The 25,161-nt window shown below is 42.0% G+C and overlaps 1 protein-coding gene across 2 annotated transcripts in view; it reads left to right on the top strand.

Moving 5' to 3' along the window:
• Positions 1-25,161, top strand: part of LOC115055501 (echinoderm microtubule-associated protein-like 6) — a 97,377-nt gene that overhangs the window by 58,194 nt on the left and 14,022 nt on the right. For both annotated transcript variants that reach the window (XM_029521359.1, XM_029521360.1), the window contains exons 7-29: positions 1,454-1,527; positions 2,384-2,511; positions 3,191-3,328; positions 3,425-3,566; positions 3,636-3,750; positions 6,087-6,299; positions 6,393-6,560; positions 8,869-8,975; positions 12,768-12,886; positions 13,892-14,078; positions 14,209-14,314; positions 14,736-14,829; positions 15,501-15,601; positions 16,472-16,674; positions 18,634-18,745; positions 19,249-19,376; positions 20,758-20,899; positions 20,969-21,121; positions 21,207-21,338; positions 21,467-21,555; positions 21,711-21,887; positions 23,019-23,253; positions 23,562-23,688. In XM_029521359.1, coding sequence (XP_029377219.1) covers positions 1,454-1,527; positions 2,384-2,511; positions 3,191-3,328; positions 3,425-3,566; positions 3,636-3,750; positions 6,087-6,299; positions 6,393-6,560; positions 8,869-8,975; positions 12,768-12,886; positions 13,892-14,078; positions 14,209-14,314; positions 14,736-14,829; positions 15,501-15,601; positions 16,472-16,674; positions 18,634-18,745; positions 19,249-19,376; positions 20,758-20,899; positions 20,969-21,121; positions 21,207-21,338; positions 21,467-21,555; positions 21,711-21,887; positions 23,019-23,253; positions 23,562-23,688 — 3,190 coding nt within the window. The remainder of the gene's footprint in view (positions 1-1,453; positions 1,528-2,383; positions 2,512-3,190; positions 3,329-3,424; positions 3,567-3,635; positions 3,751-6,086; positions 6,300-6,392; positions 6,561-8,868; positions 8,976-12,767; positions 12,887-13,891; positions 14,079-14,208; positions 14,315-14,735; positions 14,830-15,500; positions 15,602-16,471; positions 16,675-18,633; positions 18,746-19,248; positions 19,377-20,757; positions 20,900-20,968; positions 21,122-21,206; positions 21,339-21,466; positions 21,556-21,710; positions 21,888-23,018; positions 23,254-23,561; positions 23,689-25,161) is intronic.

Consider the following 25,161-nt stretch of genomic DNA (forward strand, 5'->3'; position numbering starts at 1 on the left):
TATAAATCAATTTCATTTGAAACCCACAGCGACACCAACTGTTTTCAGGCTACATTCAACGGATCACATCAGGTTTTTCCCTTCATCCTGAACATGTTGATCATTAAGAGCGCTCTTACAAATGTAAGTTAGTCCTCAGTCTGTCTGTTTTTAACCAAGTATCAACCATTGTGGCAGAAAAATTTAAGCTGTGGTTCCTCTAATGTCCGCTAGAGAACTCAAAGACCCTCATGTTAGCATGTCCAACTTTTCAGCAGGAATAGACAGCCAGGAACAAGAAATGTTTTGGTGTCTATGGCCAGTTTCTTACTTCTACAACTACAACTACAGGCTGAATTCATGTATAACTCACCTGTTTCCATTTTATTAGGGATTTTATATAATTGTACGTGTGGTCTCTTTAAGTGATGGTGGGTTAGGGTTAGGGTGACACATACCAAATGAAATGAATGTGTTAGCTCCCTGTATTTGAATCAGCAGGGAGTTAGGAGGGAGAGTCAGGTCCTGCCAGGATGGTGAGGTTGGAGCAGCACACAGAAGCCTATGGCTGTTACGTCCATCTTTAATTATGGTGTGTGGTTGTTACACAGAATTCTGATACAAGTGTTTAACGGATTTATCTTTAAGTGTCTTATTTCAGGTGTTTATCTCCATAAGAATGTATAGCTGCAGTTTAAAAACCAAAAAGAATCAGTGTAGTTTCATATCTCGTCAGGCTTCTCTCTGGAGCTCTAGAAACAACAGCAATTGTTTTGTGAGTCATCCAGATTTCAGGTACCAAACACTGTGAGGTTGGATTATCCAGATGGGCAGAGCTTGGGGTGATGATGGCGTTGCTATGACAAGTTCAAAAGTCCAAAGTTTTAAGATGACAGTCTGCTTACAGGCTGCTGACTGACACCTTCGGTATGTCCAAAGACACTATAAACAAAGACCACATGGAGGTCACGATTTAGACTGTGGACTCTACAAGGTATTGATGTTATGGCCTCAAGGCTGTGAACCTATGTGAAGCGCAGGAGGTCAGTAACCCACAATAAAGTTTCCAGCTCGTGAAATACTTAATCGATCAGAAACAAGTCCTTGTCAATACCTATTGTGCACATTTCCTACATTGTAACCACTTTCATTCCAATTGAGTTTGTTCTGTGCAGCTTCAGCTCTTCATTATCTCTACCTCCCACTCTCCATTTTGTCTCACAAATTTTTCCCCATTATTGTCATCTAATGTCCCAACATTTCTCTGCTTGGGCTTTTTAATTTATTTGTGACAGTTTCCTTACTCCTTACTCCTCACCTGTGTCTTTCTTTTGGTTCCATCCACCACACATCTTTCCTTTTGTTTTCTTCTCTAATACTCCAAATAATTTTTTTTCTAAAAGCACATCTTTTTTGTTGAAGTTCTTCTCTTGTTTCTGCATATATATTTATACTTACTCTCTTCCTCCTCCAGGTCTGTCTATTCGCAGTGTCTGCTGGCGAGCCGACCGGATTTTGGCAGGAACCCAAGACAGTGAGATCTTTGAGGTGAGGAAGATAAAGTATGGGAAACAAGAATTCAGCCCAATGCTGCTCCTCCTAAGTTTTGAAATTTTAAATTTTAGTTAGGTCCGGTAAACTTCCCCTCTTGTAGAACACCACCAACAGTTCTAGTCTTGGTACTCAAGTAGAAACCATATTTCCTGCCTCTTTGTTTCAGTCACATGGATTTAACATCACCAACAGACTCTTTAGGAGAGTTTAGCATTGTTCAGATTCCTCTAGTTGCATGACAGTCAATTAATGACTTCAAACACATCTTGAAAACCTGGAAATGTCATGGAATTTTAAAACCAAAACCCCCAAAATTCATGGGAAAGTCATGGGAAATAGTCTGTAATGTATAATAGATTGTGATTGAATGTATGACTATTAAAAAAATAGCTATGCAAGCTTTTTTTGCTTTTAATTTCAGTGATGGAGAAATTTCACATTCAATGAGCTATGATGATGATCACAGTGGTTTAGAATGTCTCATCTCACCTGGAACAAGATCTGTTACAAGCATCAAGCTTTAACTTGACGTCACTGTAGCCCTGAATTCATCCCGAGCTGTATGGCCTATCTTCCTCTAATAAACACTTACTAAGCTAACAAATCAAGTGAAAAGTAGGGCCATTTTCACATAGATTTCAATACAATCTAACTTCATTTACCACCAGTATAGTTTCCCCCTTAATGGTGAGTTGACAGAGTGAAGGTTTAAAGCTTTTCAGCATTTGCTTTACTTTACAGAATCAGCGTCTGCACCCGCTTTGTTAACAAACATGGAGAACATGTAGTTCTGTGATGTTTCTCATTTTGGATTTTTGTGTGTGAGACCTGCACCTGTCTGTGTGTCCAGGTGATGGTGAGGGACCGAGATAAACCGATGCTGATCATGCAAGGCCACAGTGAGGGTGAGCTCTGGGCTCTCGACGTTCATCCTAAAAAACCTCTAGTAGTCACGGGCAGTGATGACCGCTCTGTCAGGTCAGTGGAGGAGAGGAGAGGTGATGATCATGTTCATTCACTGGAAGCTGCCAATACAATTCCGCACGGCTAGACATGGACACCACAGGGATCACATTTGGTGCCTTGCTCAAAAGTATCTCTAAGACATTGACTGAATATCCAGTCATTCTTTCTTCTCTCATTCTTCTGATTAGTTATTAGTTCATAGGCATGGAAGATAATCAGAAGATTGAGTACAGGGAAGGATATAAAGCCTTCCAGCCAATAAATCCAAGAGAATAAGACTAAATTTCTTGAAGAAGACAAGCAAAAAGTCAGTAACTATTAAAAATCTTTGTGAAGTAAAGGAAGAAAAGGAACTGACACAACAGAGAGGAGTACACACACTGGAGACAGAGAGATCCTGATGAAACCAGCAGGAGTGGAGCAGGAAACACAAAGGCTGAAACAAGAAGACACGTGAGCGCCATGAAAGTAATGCAGCATCTAATGAAAATGGGGAAAAAAGGAAATGGTACCCCCGATGTACAGACACAATGGAAACAGAAGTAGGACAGAGACAGGGAGGATGCTGATGTTGTTGCTCTGCTGATCTCATGAGGATCTACACTTGTGTCTTTTCCAGGTGATCACACCAGCAGTTTTCACCAGTCACAATTTGCTAACCCTTTAAAAAGTCACCTTCTTATCATTTCAGGTTGTGGAGTCTGGTGGATCATGCCCTCATCGCTCGCTGTAATATGGAGGAGGCGGTGCGCAGCGTGGCGTTCAGTGTGGATGGATCCCAGCTGGCTCTTGGCATGAAGGACGGATCCTTCACTGTGCTGAGAGTCAGGTAACACAAACACCCACATATACACAATTCAACAAACATGAACTGACTTATTTGCTATGACATGGATTTCATAGGATGTTTCTCTTCCTGTCGCAGAGACATGACAGAGGTTGTTCACATCAAAGACAGGAAGGAGGTGATACATGAGATGAAGTTTTCTCCAGATGGAGCATATCTCGCTGTGGGCTCAAATGATGGGCTGGTGGACATCTATGCTGTCGCTCAAAGATTCAAAAAGGTGAGGCTGCAGCTGATCAACAGGTCTGAGGTAACTGCACTGTGTTCATTCTCACCTGTCTGTCTGCAGGTGGGAGAATGCAGTAAATCCTCCAGTTTCATAACTCACTTGGACTGGTCTCAAGACAGCAAAATCCTGCAAAGTAACGATGGTGCTGGAGAGCGTCTCTTCTACCGAATGCCCAGTGAGTCTATGCACTCTCAGCCAAACCCTGTCGAATCACCCAGGTTACCAGCTGATAGGTCGACGATTACTGTGACCTTATAGTTAGGTTTTGTTGCTAGGCGACATCTAGTGGTTGTAGTGATGAGCAAAGCAGAAAGTGAAAAAGGCAGCATTTATACGGTTGTTCCTGGTTTGGCCGTATTCAGACATGATTCTTACGTGAGTCACACATGATGCACGTGTCTTTTTAGAGGAGGAGGGGGAATTGTGTTTTCATTAGCAGTGCCCAAACAACTACCAGGGGTCATCTGTGAGTAGGAGGACGCCTCCATAAGACAGCAGCAGGGAGCGGTGAACATGAATGGTGGGGGACAGAGCTGCTACGGAAGTAAGCGGCAAAGGAGTTACAAAGCCGGTGTTTCAGTTTCATTGATGACTGTACGATAACGTATATTGTAATGTGAAATAGTCACCAGTTAAACCGACTGATGCTGGGGTGTGAACTAGAGATTGAACGGGGAGAGGAAGCCGTGAATCAGATCAACAAAATGTTATTTTCTGATTGCTTCACAGCAGTTATGGTCAACAGCACAAATAAACTTCCCCACACACTTCCATTCAACCCTGACATGCTTTTACAGTGTTAACAGCACACTGCAGCAACATCATGCTGGTTTGGTCGTTCCAGTTTAAAAAACAAAGGCCTCATGAGCGATGCTCCTTATTTTCATCGGTTCAATAAATCAACTCCGATCCTGATTCACTCCTAAGTCATCATGAAGCCAAGTCTTTTATTGATCAGCAAATACAGTTAATTCATTTGAAGAAGCGCAATGTAGAAAAAGATGTCAAAACTGTATTTTATTATGTAATAGGCTACTGTACTGTATTTTTACTTTATAATTTTTTCCATGTAATAATTTTTTACAAACTATTACATTTAAAATAAATTAAACAGCACAGAAATATAATTAGTCTCACATGAAGAAAATAAAAAACTTCTCATGATAAGGCTTTTCTGTATGCTAATGAAAGTCACAACAACTTATTAACTCATTAACTAAACAGTGTGACAGGTTTTTCTTAGTGAGCACGTTTACATGCACGGTTAAACCAAGCTATATATATATATATATATATATATATATATATATATATATATATATATATATAGTTAGCTTGATACAGCCATCCCATCAGACTTCTGTCCTTGGCCCAGTATCCATGCACGGGAGTGAATTCGATTTTATTTGTTGAAATCATGTCACCTCTGCGACGATAGGTGGCGATGTGCACTCTTTCTGCTTGTGGGTAATGGGCCACTGCTGAGTCACCTGTGACATCACAGACCACAGCAGAGGTGGAAAGAAAACAGGTTCTCTGTATCCGTCCAAAAAGGAGCTTTTGCTGCAGACTTTGCCTTGTTCGACCCGTCGCAATTAGCCAGCTGCTTTTGTGTGTCCTCCTACGTTTACGTTTTAAATGCCGTTTGACTTCCGGGTCATAGCTTGACGCAAAATTTAAGCACATGCACAGATCACCTCCTCCGACTCCAGTCCATATACATGCAGCAGTAGATCGACTTTCAATTGCATCATCTGGGTGTGTTAGTCCGACTGTTTTCAGTTCGATTTCAGTCAAGCTAACGGGGGTAGAGTAATTCATGTCGGGATTATTTTACCAGTTAACAAATGTTCCAAAAAAAAAAAACAACTAATGTCCATATTCAAGCTGTGGAGTTTATTTGTGCTGTTGAACGTAAATGCTGTCTGTAACAATCAGAAAAATAAGGTTTTATTGATCTGATTCACCAGCTTTCTTTCTGACTGTAGGCTGATGGTTGTTTACTCTCTTCGGCTCCATTGAAAGCTGTGATCTTACATTAGTACCTCCTTAAGTACAGCAGCTTTCTATACACTAACAGACAAAAGGAGTGCCCGGCCTCCTTCTTTCACAGTTCGCAGTTCAGCTTGGAGTCACTTTTTTGTCTGTGTGAACAGAACAACCAGTTCCAAATGAAGTTTTATTTTAAAAATAAAATAAAGGTACTATCGTACCTGAGACATTAAATATGGTTGAAATATTTTGGCAGTGGTGGTTGATGTAAAAGACTGTTTATTTTCGGCTAGCAAGAGCCTTCCTGTTAAAGGAATTAACTCTGTGTCAGCTCCAGTGAGAAAAATTAAAATCTGCTCCAGTGGATAACTGATATGATGATAAGCTGATGACATATGTGTAAAAAGGTTGTAATAGTCAAACGGGATGCTATTATTAGCATCAGGACAGACTACTGTGTGTGTTGCTACAAGCAGAATCAGCTCTAAGAGTTTAAGTTACTACTTTTTTCTCCTGCAGTGGGGAAGCCAGTCATCAGTAAAGAGGAGGTGAAAGGTCAGCGCTGGGCGTCCTGGAGTGGCATCCTGGGCTCAGAGGTCAACGGCATCTGGCCCAAATACTCAGATCTAAGCGAGATCAACGCTGTAGATGCCAACCCCACTGCTGCTGTGCTCGTGGCAGGAGATGACCTTGGCCTCATTAAGCTCTTCCGCTTCCCCTGTTTGAGGAAAGGTCTCTGTTGTTGTTTTTTTTTTTTTAACTTTATCTTGTTCCTTCCTTCACGTCTCAGTTTTCTTCTTAAATCGATTTCATATTTCCTTCCAGGAGCCAAATTCAAGAAGTATATGGGTCACTCTGCCCATGTAACAAATGTCCGCTGGTCACATGATCTGCAATGGGTGCTGACCACAGGTGGAGCTGACCACGCCCTCTTCCAATGGCGATTTTTGCCAGAGTCTGTGATGAATGGAGTTCTAGACGTCAACATACAAGGTAGAAAACTGAAAGCTTCAGATGTCCTGACAGTGCTGCACTGTTCTTTAAGGAGGTGCTTACAGAAATAACATTTACCATGTTTGCCATTTTCGATTTGTGTGTTAGCATGTTAGCCTGGGCTAATTAGTATTGATGATGTAAACAGGGTGCAATTAGTGAAAAAAAACAGAGGGGGGGATAATCCTCACCATCCCCAATGGCAAAACACACCCTGGACCTATCTGTGGTGACATCAAGCCACTCACGACCCTCTCGCCATTTGGCGAAGCGACCTGGCTCAATGCAGCCCCCTACCATAGATTCTGGGAGTGGGGATCCTTGTTCATTTGGATCGGCCTGGGAGCTCTCCTCAGCCGGGGAGATGCTGCTGTCCACCATCCGATCAGCGATGCCAAGTCTTGTTTCATCTTCTGTCATATTTTTTCTTGGGATTTTTGGTTGTGATCCTGTAAAATACGACAATATGCTGCTCTGGATTCTTTAAATTTTTTCTTTATTTGACTGACTAGTATTGCTGATGTTTAAACTACACCAATCAAAGCATTGACCCAATGGTGGCGTAAATTAAAAGCCATAAAGGATCATGAGAAGTCAGAGGATGTTAGGGTTCATGAAGAGCCATACTGCTTGTGAAGAACACCCTTCACTGAGTTTAGGCAGCACATTGGTAGGAGAACTCTCAAAACACTAAACTACAAATCCACATACATATTAGCCCACTCTATCGTACTTAGTGCACACACCACAATAAACCAATTGTCATAACTTTACAAGCACCCGGGGTACACCCTGGACACGTCACCAGTCCATCATGGGGCCACCACACAGAGACCAACAACCAATCACGGAAAATTTTGTCACCAGTTAACCCAAACATGATGTCTTTGGACGGTGGGAGGAAACCAGAGGACCTGGGCTTGGTTTCCCAGCAAGCACAGGCAAACAACACACAGAGAGGACCCAGCGCCGGGAACCGAACCCATGACCTTCTGGCAACAGCACTAACCACTATGCCGCCGTGCTGCCTGTTGAGTTAACTTTGGTCACTTATGCATACTCATCTGAAAAGCATTGTTCTGTTGTGTGACACATTGTCTTCATATTCTTTCCTTCCCCACTCTCCAGGTCTAAACAGCTTGTTGGTACCCTTATGTTAAAGAAAAAAAAAACACACACAATGGTCACTGAAATAACTTGAATCTGACAAAAGTAAGAATAAAAATTTACTGAAAATTAACTGCTGAAAATCAGTTACGGCTTTTGAATTATTGTGCAACAGAATCATTTTCAAAAACAAAATAATGAAACTGGCTTGGACAAAAATGATGGTACCTTTAACTTAAACCTTACTTTTCCAGTTTTGCTTTTTATGATTTGCTTTCAACAGTGGAGTTCTCTTCGGTTCAGTTATGTCCACATTGGCTCAAACAGCGATGGATGGTGTGATCTGACACTCTGTACCTTGACTTTGGAGTTCACCTCTAATCTCTTTGGAAGTTGTTCTGAGCTCTTTGGTTACCATTCAGATTATTTATACCATTCACCTCTTCAATTTGTCATCAATTTTCCTCTTGTATCGTCCAGGGAGGTTGGCTGCATTCCCGTGGACCTTAAACTTCTGAATAATATCTGCAACTGTAGGAACATCATGCTTCCATGCTTGGAGATGGTCTTATAGCCTTAACCTGTAGCATGCTTGTCTATAACTTTCCTTCTCGTATCTTCAGACTACTCCCTCCTTAGCTTTCAGTGGCCCATGTTCAGTATGGTGCACACTGTGATACCAAACAGCACAGTGACTACTTTTCACCCTTTAAATGGGCAGACTGACTGATTTCAAGATTGAAGACACACCTTAGTTTAACATGTCCCTATAGTTAAATTCAAATTTCAGTCTTTTCTTGGGGTAATCTATGTCTGCCATTGCCTAGCTCACGTCCTGTTAGTATACTGTCAGGTTTCGGCATTTGTTGCAGGAGTGTTGAAGCACAAAGTCCCTAAAGTCCTGACAGCTATGCCAGTTGTTGGGACATCTGAAGGCTCAATTTCTGAATGTACTTTGGTGCCTTTTCTGTAATTATATAGAACCAAAAACTGGTTTAAATCAAAGACAACAATTGGGTCTGCCTTTATGAGACCTTGAAAAGGCTTAATGGGTCTTCTGATAAGTTCCACCAGTAACTGGTCCAAGGTTTCTAAATGTTTTGGTAGTAGTTTGAATGTTAACCATTTTAACTTACCCCATTCACTGCATAAGCAGTTTTTATTACAGGTTCAGTTAATTTTGTCTCTCTGTCCTCCGTAGACAGTCATGGGGACTCCAACAGCGAGGAGTCAGACAGTGACGTGTCTGATGTCCCGGAGCTCGACTCTGACATTGAGCAGGAAACGCAGATCAACTACGACAGACAGGTATGACCTATATTCATCAGGTGCAGCCATTTAGGCCATCTCTTTGATCCCCAGTCCCTGAGCAAAGCCGCTAGAGAGATTTTTTTTTTTTCTGTTAATTAATGGATGCTGCATTATATCAGCTCCTCGTCCTTATTCCAATCAGCTGCAGCACAGCAGGACTCTGTCTGGTTGCCATGGTGATCATGAAACACGCCTTATCTCAACTGCCAGCCATTGCCTAGCTCACGTCCTGTGACCACCATTGGCCAGGTGCTGCCAGTGTCAGTACAATGTGCTGTTTGGAGATTGAGCTCAAAGTACAGGTGTGTGTGTGTGTGTGTGTTTAGATTTATCAGTGCCTTCAAAGTGTAAGTGGAAAGAGCAGGGGATTAGTTTACCATTATGATCTTCATTTGCCTCCATTTCTTCCTTAGCTTTCCATTGTTTTCCTTTTCACCATCCGTCCCCCCTTCTCTTCTTATTTTCTTATTTTTGTTCTTGCGCTTGCATCCTCTCTTGATTTTTCCGAAACTTATGTAGACATTCTGTTCCTATGTCCTTCACTCATTTTTTGTCGTTGGCCACTTGGCTCCAGGGTTCACTACTTTGGTTCAGACTGAAACAGCTCGTGGTCCTCAGATGAGGAACCCCAGTGGCTTTGGTTAATCCCTGACTTTAGATGTAGAACTACTAGCAGGCAAAAGCTTATAGTTTTTGGTGAAATACATCATCAACTCACTAGCACAGATGATTGAGACTGATAGTTCAGACATTCTGCTTCTCAGACATCCTTGGGGATGAATTGCAATAATTTTGGTGATGGCATCACTTCAGAGGCAAATACTACACTTTTTGATGCACCACATTCATTTGCCTAATGAGTCCGAATTAATTTTCAAAATAAAATACATTTCATGTCCTGCAAAATTCACACGCCAAAAAAGGTTGGGGACAATTTTTTTTTTTTTTTTTTTTTTTAAATTGTCCCCAACCTTTTTTGGCGTGTGAATTTTTACAAAAGATTATATTTTAGTTGGCTTTAGTTGACGGCCTCTCAAAATGTACCTGGAGACCATTTGGACTATTAGGAACTGCTGGCCTTATCAAACTGTATATAATAGTATTGAAAACCATCTGCACCTAGAGAAGCTGTGACACTTAATTGTAAAAGCGCTGATAAATCAGGACTCATGATTCTAATTCTGCAGAATAAAATTCTAAAAGTTCACAACTAAAATTCTTTTAGTTGTGATTATATCAGCTGCTGGTGGAATGGTGGTTAGTGCGTTTGCATGTTCTTCCCATGCCTGTTCGAGTTCTCTTAAGGTTCTCTAGCTTCCTCCCAAAGTCCAAACACAGGCATAAGTGTGAATGGTTAATATCTATATGGCAGACCTCGGATAGACTGGTTACTTGTCCAGGGTGAACCCCACCCTCTCCCATTCTCAACTGGGATTGGCTCCAGCACACTGATGACCGCGATAGATGAACGATATGAAGAATGAGATGAGATGCTAATTAGATTTTTATTATTTATCTAAGATTTGAAATTATAACTATTGCTTTTACATTGTTGAGGTAAATGATGCGAGTGCTTTAAAATAATTAAATTTAAAGTAGCAGTGCAAAGCCCTCAGAGTTTGGTTTGCACTCGCCCAGATAAAAGAAGAAAAAAAAAATTTTCCGGTAGATTTAGATGTTTCAACTATTAGAGTAAAAAGAAAAAGTTGTGGGAAACCTGATTCAAATTCCTGCTGAACGGTCTGTAACTGACAGCTCGGATCCACTGTGATGCTCTAGAAAGATTCACCTCTGAACAGGGAGCACAGAGTGGACGTTGAGCACTGCCAGTGTAAAGCCTGCTGGGAGCAAAGTCTCTATTTGTGAAACTTTCAGACGGCTAGAATACAGCCCAGCCTCCACAGAATAATTAACATGACAAATGGTCCAGCATTCACGTTGCTGAGGCTGGTAATGTCACACCTGGACTTGGACAGAACCCAAACACACAACTCAAGAAACAAAGTCTCAAATAAACAGTCTTTTGATGAAAAGTGTGAACAGAAAACTCACCCAGACAGAGGAATATATCTAACTACAAAATAAAAAAAAAATTAAAAAAAGGAAAAATCACTCACTAGGAGGAAAATAACTACAAAAGAATAGAACTTTTTTTAAGGAAAAACTACTATACTAGGAAAGCCAAAAGCAAGAATTTAAAGTATCAAGCAAGAAAGTAAACTTTGTGTGGACTATACAAAGGAAATACAAAACCTGGCTGCCCATGAAACTTAGCACAGATATAGGTGCACATTCTCTGACATGAAGACAATATGAACTGGCACAGGACAAAGACTATATATACACACAAGGTAATGGGAAACAGGTGAGACAATCAGACCAGAGGGAAACACACAAGGGGAAAGTGCAGGTTACCTGAAACAAGAAGAGAGTAGGGTTTCAAAATAAAACAGGAAGTCACAGGGCAAGGCAAAACGTGTGTGTGTGTGTGTGTGTGTGTGTGTGTGTGTGTTCACTTACATTTTCTCACCAGGACAGAGAAACAATGAAGCTTGTGGACAGAGGAAAAGATACTGTCATGTTGAGATTAAGTATCAATTATTGAATGGTTATCAATTTTCTGTCTGTAAAGAAATTAAAATATGATCAGACAGCAAAGAATTTCTTAACTCTTGCAATTGACCAGTTGTCTTCCATCGGCTTCTGTATGTCAGGAAATATTTATAGACCATATAAGAATCATTATTAATTGTCAGACTTTAATTGACTTACAATAATGGTACGGCCAAGACTTTGAGCCAGCTCCTGCAGCTATCACCTGTAGCTTCAGGGTTGGATAACTACCCGAGTGCAGTGGCTCAGCAGAGAGCGACTTACGGCAAAGCAGTAACTCCCATCAGAAAACTGGCCAGAAGCTGATTACTACAACAAGTTAATGAAGCACTCAGTGAAATGGTCTTTGTTTCCAGAACTTTTTCTCTCTCTTCCTTTCTCATGTGTGTTTGTTTCTTTGTTTTGGTTCCAGCGGCTTAATTTTTTTTTTTAACCCCTGATGGTTTCTTGGGACACAGAACACTGGATAATTTTGGCCAATGTATACAACCTTACATAGTTCTGTCTTTAGTTTTATTACTTCATTTACTTTATGTAACATTTTCGGGTAAGGTATACTTGAATTGTGTGCCACTATTGTTGTTTTTCTTTATCTATTGTAACAAAAAGTTTGAAAAGCTTAAATAAAATATATATTAAAAAAAAAAAAAACTTACATAATAATAATAATAACAAAGATTTGAATAACAATCGTGGGCTCGGCCCAAAGTCAGTATTGTTATTGCTAGAGATCCATTGCCTCTGTGCAGTAGAGCTGTGATTGGGCCTTAAAGGTTAGGCCCGACAAAGCCCAAGCAGTACATTTTATTTGATGGCTTTTTAAAAGCCTGAACCAGTTCATAGCCTGATATTATTCAAATGTGTGCACCCATCAGCATCCATTTTTCCATCTTTCTCACGCTAATCAAGACTTATCACCTGACCGCTCATTTACCGCACAAGCCGGAGCCAGTGCAAAATGATAGAAATGAAGCCTGAACCCGGCAGCACCCGATGGGTTCAGTCGGGCTTCAGCTCTACTATGCAGGGCCGTGAACCACAAACAATGGTGGCTCTGGGCTTTGCCAGCCTGTGAGTGGGATGTTCACCTACCAAGGAAGGTAAACATCACACTGACGTTAACAATGACTTGATTGTGAAACATCACTTTTTATTGGTTTGTGTGTGTCTCTGAAGGTGTATAAGGAGGACCTTCCTCAGCTACGGCAGCAAAGCAGAGAAAAGAAGCAGCAAGTTGGATTGCTGAAGAGACAGTGTGGACCAGGCCAAGGTCTCCGGCTGCAATTTGTGCATGGGTAACTTATGAGTGTGTGTGTGTTTTTGTGTGTGAAGCTCCTGCCAGAGCTATACCTTTGGTACTACTTTGTACATAGATGAAGGCAGAATTGTTAGATTGGACAGTTCAACACGTATGTGTGAGCTGAAGTCAGATAAATATGAAGGTGTCAGCAACTTGAGGTTTGTGATGTCATAGCAAAAGTTATAAAAGCTATAGACCACAGAGGGTTGAAAATCTGAGACAGGGAGAAGCCATGCCCAACTGCAGACAAACTATTGACTAACATGGCACACAAAGGAGGGGGAAAACAGCTGGAAACAAAACCAATATATTACAGCCTCATATTTGTACACCAGTTAACTAAACTAACATTTTTCAAAATTTTCTATACTTTTCTATACTAAAATAATTTTGACTTATTTCAGAACTGACTGCCCTTTACCATTTCATTTAGCACTGAGTTTTACCAAGCTTTTCCATGTCGAGTCCTGAGAGAGGACGTATAAAACTACATTGATTTTTGTCTTCTAATGGATACCAAGTCTTCATTCTGCTTATCTGTTTCCCGGTCACAGCGGCCACTGGAGCCACTGGGGGGGGGCACACCCTGGGCAGTTCACCAGTCCATCACAGGGCCAACACACAGGGACAGACAGAGACCAACAACAACTCACACTCACACACAGACCTACAGACAATTTAGAGTCAGCAGTTAACCCAAGCATGCTGTCTTTGGACGGTGGGAGGAAATGGGAACCCGGAGTACCCAGAGGAAGCCCGAGTGGGCACGAGGAGAACATGCAAACGTGCTGCACAGAGAGGCCCAAGGTCTGATGTGGGGCAACAGCAGTAGCCACTATGCTGCCATGCTGCCTGTTGATATCAAGCCTTAAACGTTGAAATACAGAGACATCAGACATGTTTCTAACCCTCATGTATGCATGGTCTCTTGTCATCATGGATAGGCAAGTTAAACTCCAGTTGGGGTTTTGACTGGTTCTCTATATGTGTGTGTTTCCAGTTACCGTGGTTACAACTGCAGGAACAACCTGTACTACACTCAAGGAGGTGGGGTGCTGTACCATGTGGCAGCAGTGGGTGTGGTCTACGACCGACAGCTACACAGCCAGCGATTCTATCTCGGCCATGACGATGACATCCTGAGCCTCAGCATCCATCCGCTGAAGGACTATGCTGCCACAGGACAAGTGCGTGCACACACACACACACACACACATTTATGCAAAAATCTAATTAAAGCTGAGATCAAATGGTGAACTGTGATTTTAAGCAGCATTTTTCTGAATAGGAAGAGCCTAATGAGAAATGTGTGTGCAGGTGGGAAGGGACCCAGCCATCCATGTGTGGGATATCCAAACCATGAGGTGTCTCTCTTTGCTGAAGGGATTTCATCAGAGAGGAGTGTGTGCTCTCGACTTTTCAGGTTTATAGTGATCTACACACGCAACCTTGAACCCATTTCCTCAAGTCACTCCACAGTTACTGAATACATTGCTTTGAATATTTATCAGCATGTTCTTGGTCCCGAGAACGTGAATTGATCATTCTTTAATTTATCTCAAGTGTTATTATTAACCAGTGTCCAATGCTCTGACACCACCGTTGATGAGAGAGGGAACTGTAGTGTTCTGATAAAGATTTCTGGAAAGTTGTTGTGTGGTGACATGAAAGCAATGCATGTAGGTGTTTTGAATTGCATGACCCACTGATATGTGCCTGAGAAAATGGAGATACTGCTAGCACTTACCACACTGTTTGCCACTTCTTAGAGCTCATCGAAGTTTATCAGAAACCGTAACTGTAAAAATCCCTAGATGCATGTCTTCTCTGCATCTCCTCTGCAGCTGATGGAAAGAGTCTGGTGTCTGTGGGAGTCGACGATGGGCATTCAGTTGTAGTGTGGGACTGGAAAAGAGGAGAAAAACTTGCCACTACCAGGTAGTATAAAAACAACACCAAGTCACCAAACAACAAAACTAGCCTACGCCCGGACCACATTGTGAGTTAGTGTCTGATGTGCTAATTACGTATGCTGGTCCTTGGTTGGATATGGGCTGCAACGTCAGACAACGTTAGATAACTAATTATGTAGTGCTGGGAACCAACCACCATCCAACATTTAGTCAATGTTACCTTACTATAATTAGACATCAAGCCAACGTTAGGTTTTTAGCATAGACCCAATTTTCAAATCCACATCATAATCCAATTATAATCAAATGTTGGGAGTCACACTAACTTCAGGTGTTTGCTGTCGTTGACAACAACAACCCAGTCAGAGAACAGAACACAGTACGCTTACCTCCGCCAGTTTTTGTAATACTGGTACGTACTGTGCTTCCGTTTTAACATGCACCTTATGACCCGGCGTGCCTTATGGACCGCAAAATACGGTACTTTTTACAATCAGTGTAGTCGGTCCCTGATGGTCAGTAGACAGAATACAGGTTTAAGGCTGTTTAAGATCCAGAGCCTACAACTTTTATAAACCATGGATCTATGTTTCTGATGTTTTCCGACAGCTTTCACACTGTTATTTTTTATGACTTAGATGATGACTTTGCCTTCACACCTAATTCTATTTTAATTGTGTGTCTGTTTTTCTGCAGAGGCCACAAGGAGAAGATCTTTGTGGTGAAGTGTAATCCCATGCTGATGGACAAACTGGTCACTGTTGGAATCAAACACATCAAGTTCTGGCAGCATGCAGGTAACACGCAGGAAGGATGCTTGACTCTGGCTTCGGTTCAACATGGACCCACTCAGCTTTTATCAATATTCTCTCCTTTTTCCACCGTCATTTTTGACCTTTTGCTGATGCTGCAGACGGTGTCCCAACAGGGACAATTAATGTCTGAATGAGCTTGAATGACTCCTGTGTGTAACGTTGGTGAAATTTTGTAACCTTTAGCCAGGGTAGAGAGTTTTCAGAGAGAGACATGAGGTTATCTTAAGGGGTAGCGTGAGGAAAATATTATTAATATAATTATTCTAGTTTGCTCAACTGACGGCTGTCGATGTGAGCATCAAAAGTCACACTTTCAGAGTCATGTGCACATATTTTCATGTCTTCATTTTGTGCTTTCCAGTGTGACTGGCATGCCCAGTAGGTGTTATTACCCACTTGGAAAAAAAACATACTTACATTTAACAGGGAATAAGACACAAAACTCATAACTCATAACTCATAACTGCAGAACTTGCATGGAAATCAGCAGCTAATTATTATGCAGTATCACACTGAACATCCATGTATTCACAGCAGACAGGAAGCTGCTAATTCAGCTGCTTTTAATTATGTAATGGTGCAAGTTTGGGGGAAAAAAGCGCTCTAATTGAAATTCTAAGTCATGGGAACTGGGTGATAGTTGTCCAATTTGTCTGTGGCAAGAAATTTGAAATAAGAAGCAATGGCACAATTCAAATAGTCTACAGCTTCTGAAGGATGAAACATTCATCACTAATCTGATAATTAATAATATATCTGTTAGGTGAGGTTGTTTTTCTCATGGCCTCCTCTTAGGAGCAATGGCAATGACCTGGTCCAACATTGAGCAGCACTGCTGTCTCTGTCTTCTAGGTGGTGGCCTGACCTTTAGGCGTGGTGCATTCAGGAGTGTTGGCCGGCCAGAGACTATGATGTCTGTGTGCTATGGCCGCACCGAGGCACTGGTGTTTTCTGGAGCTGCCACTGGCGACGTTTACATCTGGAAGGAGCCACTACTGCTGAAAACGGTCAAAGCCCACGATGGTCCAGTTTTTGCCATGTTCTCCCTGGACAAGGTGAAGAGGAGCTGTTTACCTGTCTGTAAATCATAGCCGTGGTAACCTGCTGACTTCTTGTATCTGTTGGTTTTATGGCCGTAGACAGAGATGATTAAGGTCTGGAAAAGGCACAGCAGAGGGGACTGATCTTTTTTAATGTCAGTAAAATCTTGTATAATATTTCATCACACTCATCACTGATCCTTGCTTCTGATTGGCTGACAGTTTATTGAGTGAGAGGTAAAGAAACCAAATCTTGCACAGTTTATCCAGGTGGGCAGGGCTTGTTGGCAAGAATTGGGGCAGTGACTGGTTTGTTGTGGCATCACAAAGTCCCAGAAGTCCTGACAGTTAGTTTTAAGGCTCACTTTTTGAATACAGACTGTGAGCATTTCTCTGTGGACTGAGACCTTTGACACTTTCACTGTAATCATATAGAACCTAGTCCTAATTTCAAAATCAAAGACCACATGGAGGTCTATCTAAGCATGAATAATTTATTATTTTGGGCTGGTTTCTATAAAGTCTACTGAATGGAGCACAGATATGGGTACATATAACCCCAACCATGAGTATTTGGATAGAACAAAAGTATGTCACTGTGACACAGCATGAGTGAGCTGGGTCACAACAGGAGCATCATCCATCCCTCTGAAGAATCTGTCTATAGTCTGACTTAATCATTTTTACAAATATCCTCCTGGTGGCGGTCAGGGGACTGCCTAGCTCACCTGTGCTCACTACAGCTAGGCAGATGATGATAGGATAAATTAAAACACATGAAGAAAATGATTCACATGAACCTTTGGTTCTGAATTTGCATAAGACTGATTCTGGAAGTATCCATAAAAAAATATGTTTGTAATTATGTCAACAAAAAAAGAAAAAGACAGAGCTGAACAGAGAGCAGCAATATGTGGGTGTCTGTTTTGACTCAGAAAACAGGCTTGATTAAACAGTATGACCGGCTCTCCAGACGATCTTCCTCCCACTGCTCGATCTTTACGTTCTCTGTGTGCGTGTGTTTGAATCAGCTCCACTGCTGCATCAAGTGTTAGTCGTGAAATTGTAGGAGTGAATAGAATTGGAGTAGATTTATGTTTTGTTTTGTTGTTTTTTTTTTGCCCTGTTAGTGTTGCCTCATCCATCTGTTTCCCTTCCCTTTCTCTCCATCTTCATTGACTACCAGAGTTTTGTAGATACATGAGCCAGTGAAAAAAATCAACAGGAGACTCTGGAGTTACAGAAACCTCATATTTCTGTTCTCTTCAAAAAAACAAAATAATTCGCTGTTTTCAGAAGAAGGTTATCTAGTGGGATGATTCAAATGTGAAGCATTTTGGCTAAGTAGAAACTGCAGGAGAAAACTATATATTTACACAACTTATCAAACTGTCTTATTTACACCCCGCCCCCCTCGCTGCACCATTACCATGATGGCTTTAATGGTTCAATAGCAATTATGAAAAATAAACACAATGAAAATAATTTAGTTAATAATCAAGTAATCATCCATCACCTAATGTCCACTGATCACTCTTTTTGGGATGTTTTTATTATTGTTGTTGCTCAGAGTTGACGTTTTGACATAGTATGAATAAACTCACACTTACAACCCGACATCAACTGTGAGTCTTCAGAGGAACCTGTCTGATATCTACACATCTGAATAGCTGAGGGGTCTGAGTGAGGATAGAAAGATGACAGCATATGTGAGTGAGGGGAGGAAAAAAGGAGGAAGGGAAGTAGCAGAGAGGAGTAGAGTGTGTTTCATGTGCATTTTTGTTTCATATTTTCTTCACAGGAAACAGAATGTTATATGAGAATATGTTCACGTGACAGTATGAGTGAAGGAGTGTTCCTCTTCATTTAATCTGAATCTTACACTGGCAGCTGATCCTCATGTTGTCCTGGAAACCACAGAGGTGGCTCTCTGTCTCTAACCTCAAAGTGGACTTCATAATAATTTGTTTCCAGGGCTTTGTGACCGGTGGTAAGGATGGCGTGGTGGCTCTGTGGGATGACATGTTTGACCGCTGTCTGAAGACCTACGCCATCAAGAGAACAGCTCTGTCCCCAGGCTCTAAAGGTACTGACAGCAAACAGCAGGAGGAGGGAGGAGTGGGGAAGGGGAGAGAGAGGAGGAGGAGGAGGAAGAGAGGTTAGACACCAATCAGTGAACCAGATGAGGTCAGGATGGACGTAGGCCATCAGTCCATTGCATTTGCAGAAAGAGCTCAGACTTCAGCCATGAATGTTTTTAAGTCGCTGTCTCTTCTAATGTTGAGTCCTAGATTTATTCATGTGTTTCTTTGTTGTGTTGTGTTCTCCCATCAGTCACAGAGAGGTCTGCTTGTCCGTCTCACATTTAACAGAAGAGTCAACTCAGTCACTGAGACTGAACCTAAATCCAAACAGTTCACATTAGTATCAGAGATTTGAACCAGGAACCCAATGAAACAGCCAGCATCATGAGACCTTTACTCTGTCCAACAATGACACCGAATGGAGATGTGTTTACTCACACCGCCATTAGTACCAGACAGCAATTATCCTACTCTGTGGACTTCATCTGTGTGTGTGTGCGTCCAGGCCTGCTGCTGGAGGACAATCCGTCCATCAGAGCCATCACTTTGGGTCATGGTCACATTCTGGTGGGAACCAAAAATGGTGAAGTTCTGGAGATCGATAAGACCGGCCCCATGACCCTGCTGGTGCAGGTACAGTGGGAGTGTGTGTGTCATTGTTTAAGTCTCAGGTACAGAGTGGTAATCATTGGGTAACCATAGCAACAACAATAGCACTAACCCTAACCCATCAACTTCTGTCAGCTCCTTACCTGATGGCTAACTTCTGTTTCCTATGACTCTTTTGTTCGTCCAGCTGAGGCAGCAGCATTGCTGTGTTGATGTCAGCAGTAATATTAATGTATTTCCTGGTCATGATATCACATCACAACAGACAAACTCTCTTTCTGAGGAAGATCGTGTAATATGGCAGACAGATCCAGTAAATACAGCAGCTTTAAGGTCAACAGCAGACTTTTCAGTGTCATGTTTTACAGAAACACCTCGAACATAACTTTTAATTAAACCATCTACTTTATTATGTGTGTTCAATGTGTGTGTGTGTGTGTGTGAGTGTTGGTGTGAGAAAGAGAGAGACAGAGGATTCTTTAAATGTCTGGTAGCACCTGTTGCCATGGTGAGGAGAGCTGCCTGCTGCAGAACCAAGAGACACTTAAACATGCAGACACACACACAGAGACAACAGAACAACGTCCACAGTCTTCTGTCCAGATTCCTGTGTGAGTGCACCTGTGTGCTTTTAGATGTTGGTGTGCAGTGGCAGCGGCATAGTGAGTATGAGCACACGCGTGTGTGTTGGTAGGGATTTGTTGGCAGTCTGAAGTTAGAATGACATTGGTGGTGTTTTCTACAATGATGAATAATCTTGACGAACTGGGACCTTCTGTGAACTTTCCATAGCAGAGGACTTTTTGATTTTAATTCAATGATCCATCTGCAGCTGGTAAATAAATCTTTATAGGATAGAATAGAAGAATTGTAATTTTACATTTAAAAGTGAATGAGGAATGGCTGCTGGTTTTCCCTTCAGGCTGCATACAGACCTATAGAGTCCACTCATAAGGCCAGTTCCTCTCTCACGAGAACCCTGGACTCTTCAGGGGCCACTGTTTCCTTTGGTTCACAGTTTTTGCAGCAGGGCTGTGGAAGGAAATGCAAACAAGCAAACAAAGAAAAAAAAATTGATGCCATCAATGTGGTGTTGTTACAATAGCATGGATACACAATACTAGCGTGACATCTCTTGAATGTTGCATAATTGACAAGTGGAAGATATTATTGCCCCTCCTTACTTAATGGCTCTGTGCATTCTTCCTGCCTGTTTGAGTCCTAAACATACAAAACAGTAACTGTCCATCTCACACAATGACAATGCAGTAGTGATGATGCTCACTGACCATCAACAGTCAGCAGTGTTCCGCCTCAGCTCAGCTGGACTCTTAGTGGAGGTACCAGGGTGCGGACAATAGGTTCTGCTCCCTCACCGCCTGTGTATGTGTCTCTGTTTCTGCAGGGCCATATGGAGGGCGAGGTTTGGGGTCTGGCCCCCCACCCCCTCCTCCCTATCTGTGCCACAGTCAGCGACGACAAAACCCTGCGCCTTTGGGAGACATCGGCCAATCACCGCATGGTGGCCGTTCGCAAGCTGAAGAGAGGTCAGACAGCTTTCTACCTCCTGTCTGTTTTACTGCCCTGCACTCATCTTGTGTGTCTGTGTTTTACAGGGGGCCGCTGCTGCACCTTCTCCCCTGATGGCAAGGCACTAGCAGTCGGACTGAGTGACGGCGGTGTGCTGGTGGTGAACTCAGACACCCTGGAAGACTTGGTGAGCTTTCATCACCGTCGTGATGCCATCTCTGATATCCGTTTCACCCCAGGTACGTGCAGGCACACAAACACACACACACACAAGTGGCTCCACTCAAATTCACTGTTGTCTGATACTTCCTTCATGGGCTTCAGAACCAGGCAAATACCTGGCGGTGGCGTCACATGACAGCTTCATAGACATCTACAATGTGCAGAGCAGTAAGCGAGTGGGGATCTGTAAAGGAGCATCCAGTTACATCACACACATCGACTGGGATGATCGAGGTAACACGACACTCTCTCTCTTCATCAAGCCCTCCACACAGAGTTGCTGTGGGATGATACCACTTTTCATTTTAGGGGACATTTCCCCCTTTCATTTCTGTGTGTGTGTGTGTGTGTGTGTGTGTCAGGTAAACTACTGCAGGTGAATACAGGAGCCAAAGAGCAGCTTTTCTTCGAAGCTCCAAGAGGAAAAAGGCAAACAATCAGAAACTCTGAGGTTAGTGTGCATGCGTGCGTGCATGTGTCAGGAAACACATGTTGGTCTGATTGAGTGTGACTGTGTGTAACTTCATCAAGTATAATGTTCATTCACAATGAAACTCTTTTTAAAAGCATTTTATTCTTTGTTCACCATGTTGTGTGTGTGTGTAGTTGGAGCGGATAGAGTGGTCGAGCTGGTCATGTGTCCTGGGTCCAAGCTGTGAAGGAATCTGGCCGACGCACAGTGACATTACCGATGTCAATGCCACTTCTCTAACCAGAGACCAAACGCTGCTTGCCACCGGAGACGACTTTGGTTTCCTCAAACTGTTCAGCTACCCTGTTAGAGTACGCTAGAGCCACTTCCTGGTTACCAATGTGTAAACATGGCCCCTCCTACAAAGGCAGATTTCATCTATTGTGGCACAAATGAGAAATATTGGGCTTTTAGCTTTCTCTTGTCCTCGAACGTTTTGCACGCCCTGCAGTCCATGCCAGTCGATTCAGAAGTCATGTCTTCTTATACATGCAAACTGAAACAAACTGAATTCATTTTGTTCACTTTTTCTGATGCTGTAGGTTTCCAACCCTGGACATTACTGTTAGGATGTGATCTGACACATATGCATGACTGCATAGTAAGCATGTCGGTGTTGAGCAAAACATTCCTGATCTAAATTCAGTAATGAACTGATTTCTCTGTTTTTCATCTTCTCCTGTGTTAGGTAAAATTGAATCAATAGGAAGATACATTTTGGAGTTTTAAGAATTATACCTGCATACCAATATATGCAGATTCACTTAGTGCGCCCCAGCGACCCAGTAGCTTTCAAAATATAAGCATTAATAAGTACTCAAATTAACTCAAATAATACTTAATGCTATAAAACAAATTAAATATTACAAAAGTAACAAATAGCTCCAACAGTAGTTTTGCATATATTCTCTCAGGCTTCTCTCTGGAGCTCTTTTGACAACAGGCCAGTCAGCCAATCAGAGGAGAGGATCTTAACCATTTTTCTGATTGGCTCCTGGTTGTTTGACGGAATGAACCAATAAAAATAGAGAAGATTTCAGGTAAACACTCAATTTAACCAAATCCCTCAAGGTCAGATGGTGGGTCCAGGTGAGTGAGGCTTGAGGTGTGTCTGAGGGCGGTGACTGTTTTGTTGTAAATAAAGTTCCGGACAGCTGATTTAAGGGCTCCCTGTTACGAATACAGAAGTTGAAGATTTCTATGTGGACTCTGACTTTTGATGTATTAAGGTAGAACATCGGCCTGCTTTATAATCAAAGACCAAGTGGAGGTCAGCCTTTAGACTGTACCATTCCTTAATTTATCTCCGACCAAAAATTATATGATAGACACATGAATCAGAGCATTAAGTCTGAATGCAGTTATACTGTGGAAATAATCAAAACCTTTGTTGTGTCACAGGGGTAAACAGATCAGCAGGTGTTTGTCTGCTCTCCCTCCAGGGTCAGTACTCACGCTTTAAGCGTTATGTGGGTCACAGTGCCCAAGTGACCAATGTCCGCTGGGCTCAAGACGACTCCACCCTGCTCACAGTGGGCGGAGGCGACACCGCCTTGATGATCTGGGCAAGGGAAAAGGGAGGCGGAATCAGCGGGGAGGCGGATGGGACTTTGTTTTACAACAGCTGGCCGCCTGTGGACAGTGAAGAATCAGACGATGATATTGAGGAGGACGGAGGTAAGAGTGTCCTTATTGAGGTCAAAGATAAATACACAGTGTTATACATACTGAAAAGACAACCACTAAATGCAGCATCTAAACACTGATTTCAATTCATTTCAGTCCCTTGACAGAAAATCTCTAAATCCCAAATTATCTCTGACGTGACAGTCATTTATCAATTCCTGAATTCTAGTGGCCTTTGCACAGGAGCATTCATCAAATTTTAAGCTAGGTCAAACAAACCACAGAGGTTCTCAAACTCATTAAGATGAATGAATGACAAACTGTTGGATCAGGCAGCATTTCTGAATGTGTCTTTCAAGGTTACGACAGTGACGTTGCATGGGAAAAGACTGTGGACTACACCACTAAGATGTACGCTGTCAGCATCAGAGAAATGAGAGGAACTAAACCTCATCAACAGCTAAAGGAGCTGTCTGCTGAGGAGAGGTATACATACCTACACCCGCAAATACACAGATTGCTTAAGAAAAACCTGTGACCAGAGTTTCAGCACCGTGTGTTGACGGAAAGTTTTTATTTAATTTTTTTTACTAAAGACAAACAGATAATGTGCCATAGTTAAGTTATGTAATTGCTATATGAAAAAATAAACCCTTGTGGACACTGTTGTTCTTTGTACATCAAAATTTGCAGAAATAAACAAGTTTTAGAGAGAGCAAATAACTGATTTGCAGACTTGCAGTGTCGGGTATGTAGTTTATGGGGCGGGGCAAAAGTAGAGCCTTTGCTCTAAAAAGTAGAGCCTCCTCCGCATCAAGAGGGGCCAAATGAGGTGGTTCATCTGCTTGCCTCCCAGGGTAGGGGTTCTGGCTATGTCTATCCAGGTGGAGACCGAGGGGCAGACTCAGAACCTGCTGCACCTCCCTGCTGAGACTACCCTCGTTACCCTGAACCGGATAAGCGGTTCAACATGAACAACTGAGTAAATGTTATATTGAAGACCTGAAAATATTTACTGAGCTTAAAAAAAAAAAAAAAAACACGGACAAAGGGCATTTTCACATTGAGTTCAGTACCATCTCTCCTCTTCGAACAACCAGTGGCAATGCCAACAGACCTAGGGTCTATTATCAGACAGACTGAATGGACTCACAGCAGATGAAAGTTCAGGGTGTTTATTTGAGAGAACGTGTCCAGTACACAGACACAAGGTCATAATCAGGCAGGGTTATTCAATGTCAGACCAAAGTCTCATCAAAACACCAGCACTGGACTGGAATCCCAAGAAAAACACTGGAGACAATCAAGGCCCATGTAAAAAAATAATTGGGAAATTAAAACCAAGATGTGGAAAGAAAAGGCAGACATATCAGAATAAAACGGGAAACACATTAACCCTGACATCTCTTTCCCTTTTTCTATACATCTGTGATTTCACTGCTGTAGGAGGATAAAACGCATCAAATAAGCACCTCTCTCATTAGTCACTGACTTCAGTCAGAGTACAGGTTTTCTCTGAAGACACAATTGCTTTATTAATATTCTTAAATATACTAATGCTAATTCAGAATGACCTGGCCATGCATTTTGCTGAATTAAGAAAGCTAAATCTCTACGTTGACTACTTATTTATTTATTTATTTTCATCTTTAGAATTATTTAGTAACTATTTTGTGAATGACTTTTGGCTTCGGTTGCCTCAATTTTACAGCCACTGATTAAGGCGATGACACAGAGCATGTTAACATATGTTATTTAGAACAGGTCTGTGCAGACCAGAGTTTAATGGATTTGCCTCTGAACAAACTTCAGAAAAAAGTCATGATATTCATAAATATAGAAAAAACTTCTTGCATGAAGACCAGGCTCCTGATTGAAATTTTTCTTCACTTCCTGGTGTAGAGGCCAAACATGAATGAATGGACAATTGAAGCAGCATGGTTCTTTGTTACTGGTGCA

The sequence above is a fragment of the Echeneis naucrates genome, chromosome 15 (genome assembly GCF_900963305.1).
Source record: "Echeneis naucrates chromosome 15, fEcheNa1.1, whole genome shotgun sequence".
Taxonomy (NCBI): Eukaryota; Metazoa; Chordata; class Actinopteri; order Carangiformes; family Echeneidae; genus Echeneis; species Echeneis naucrates.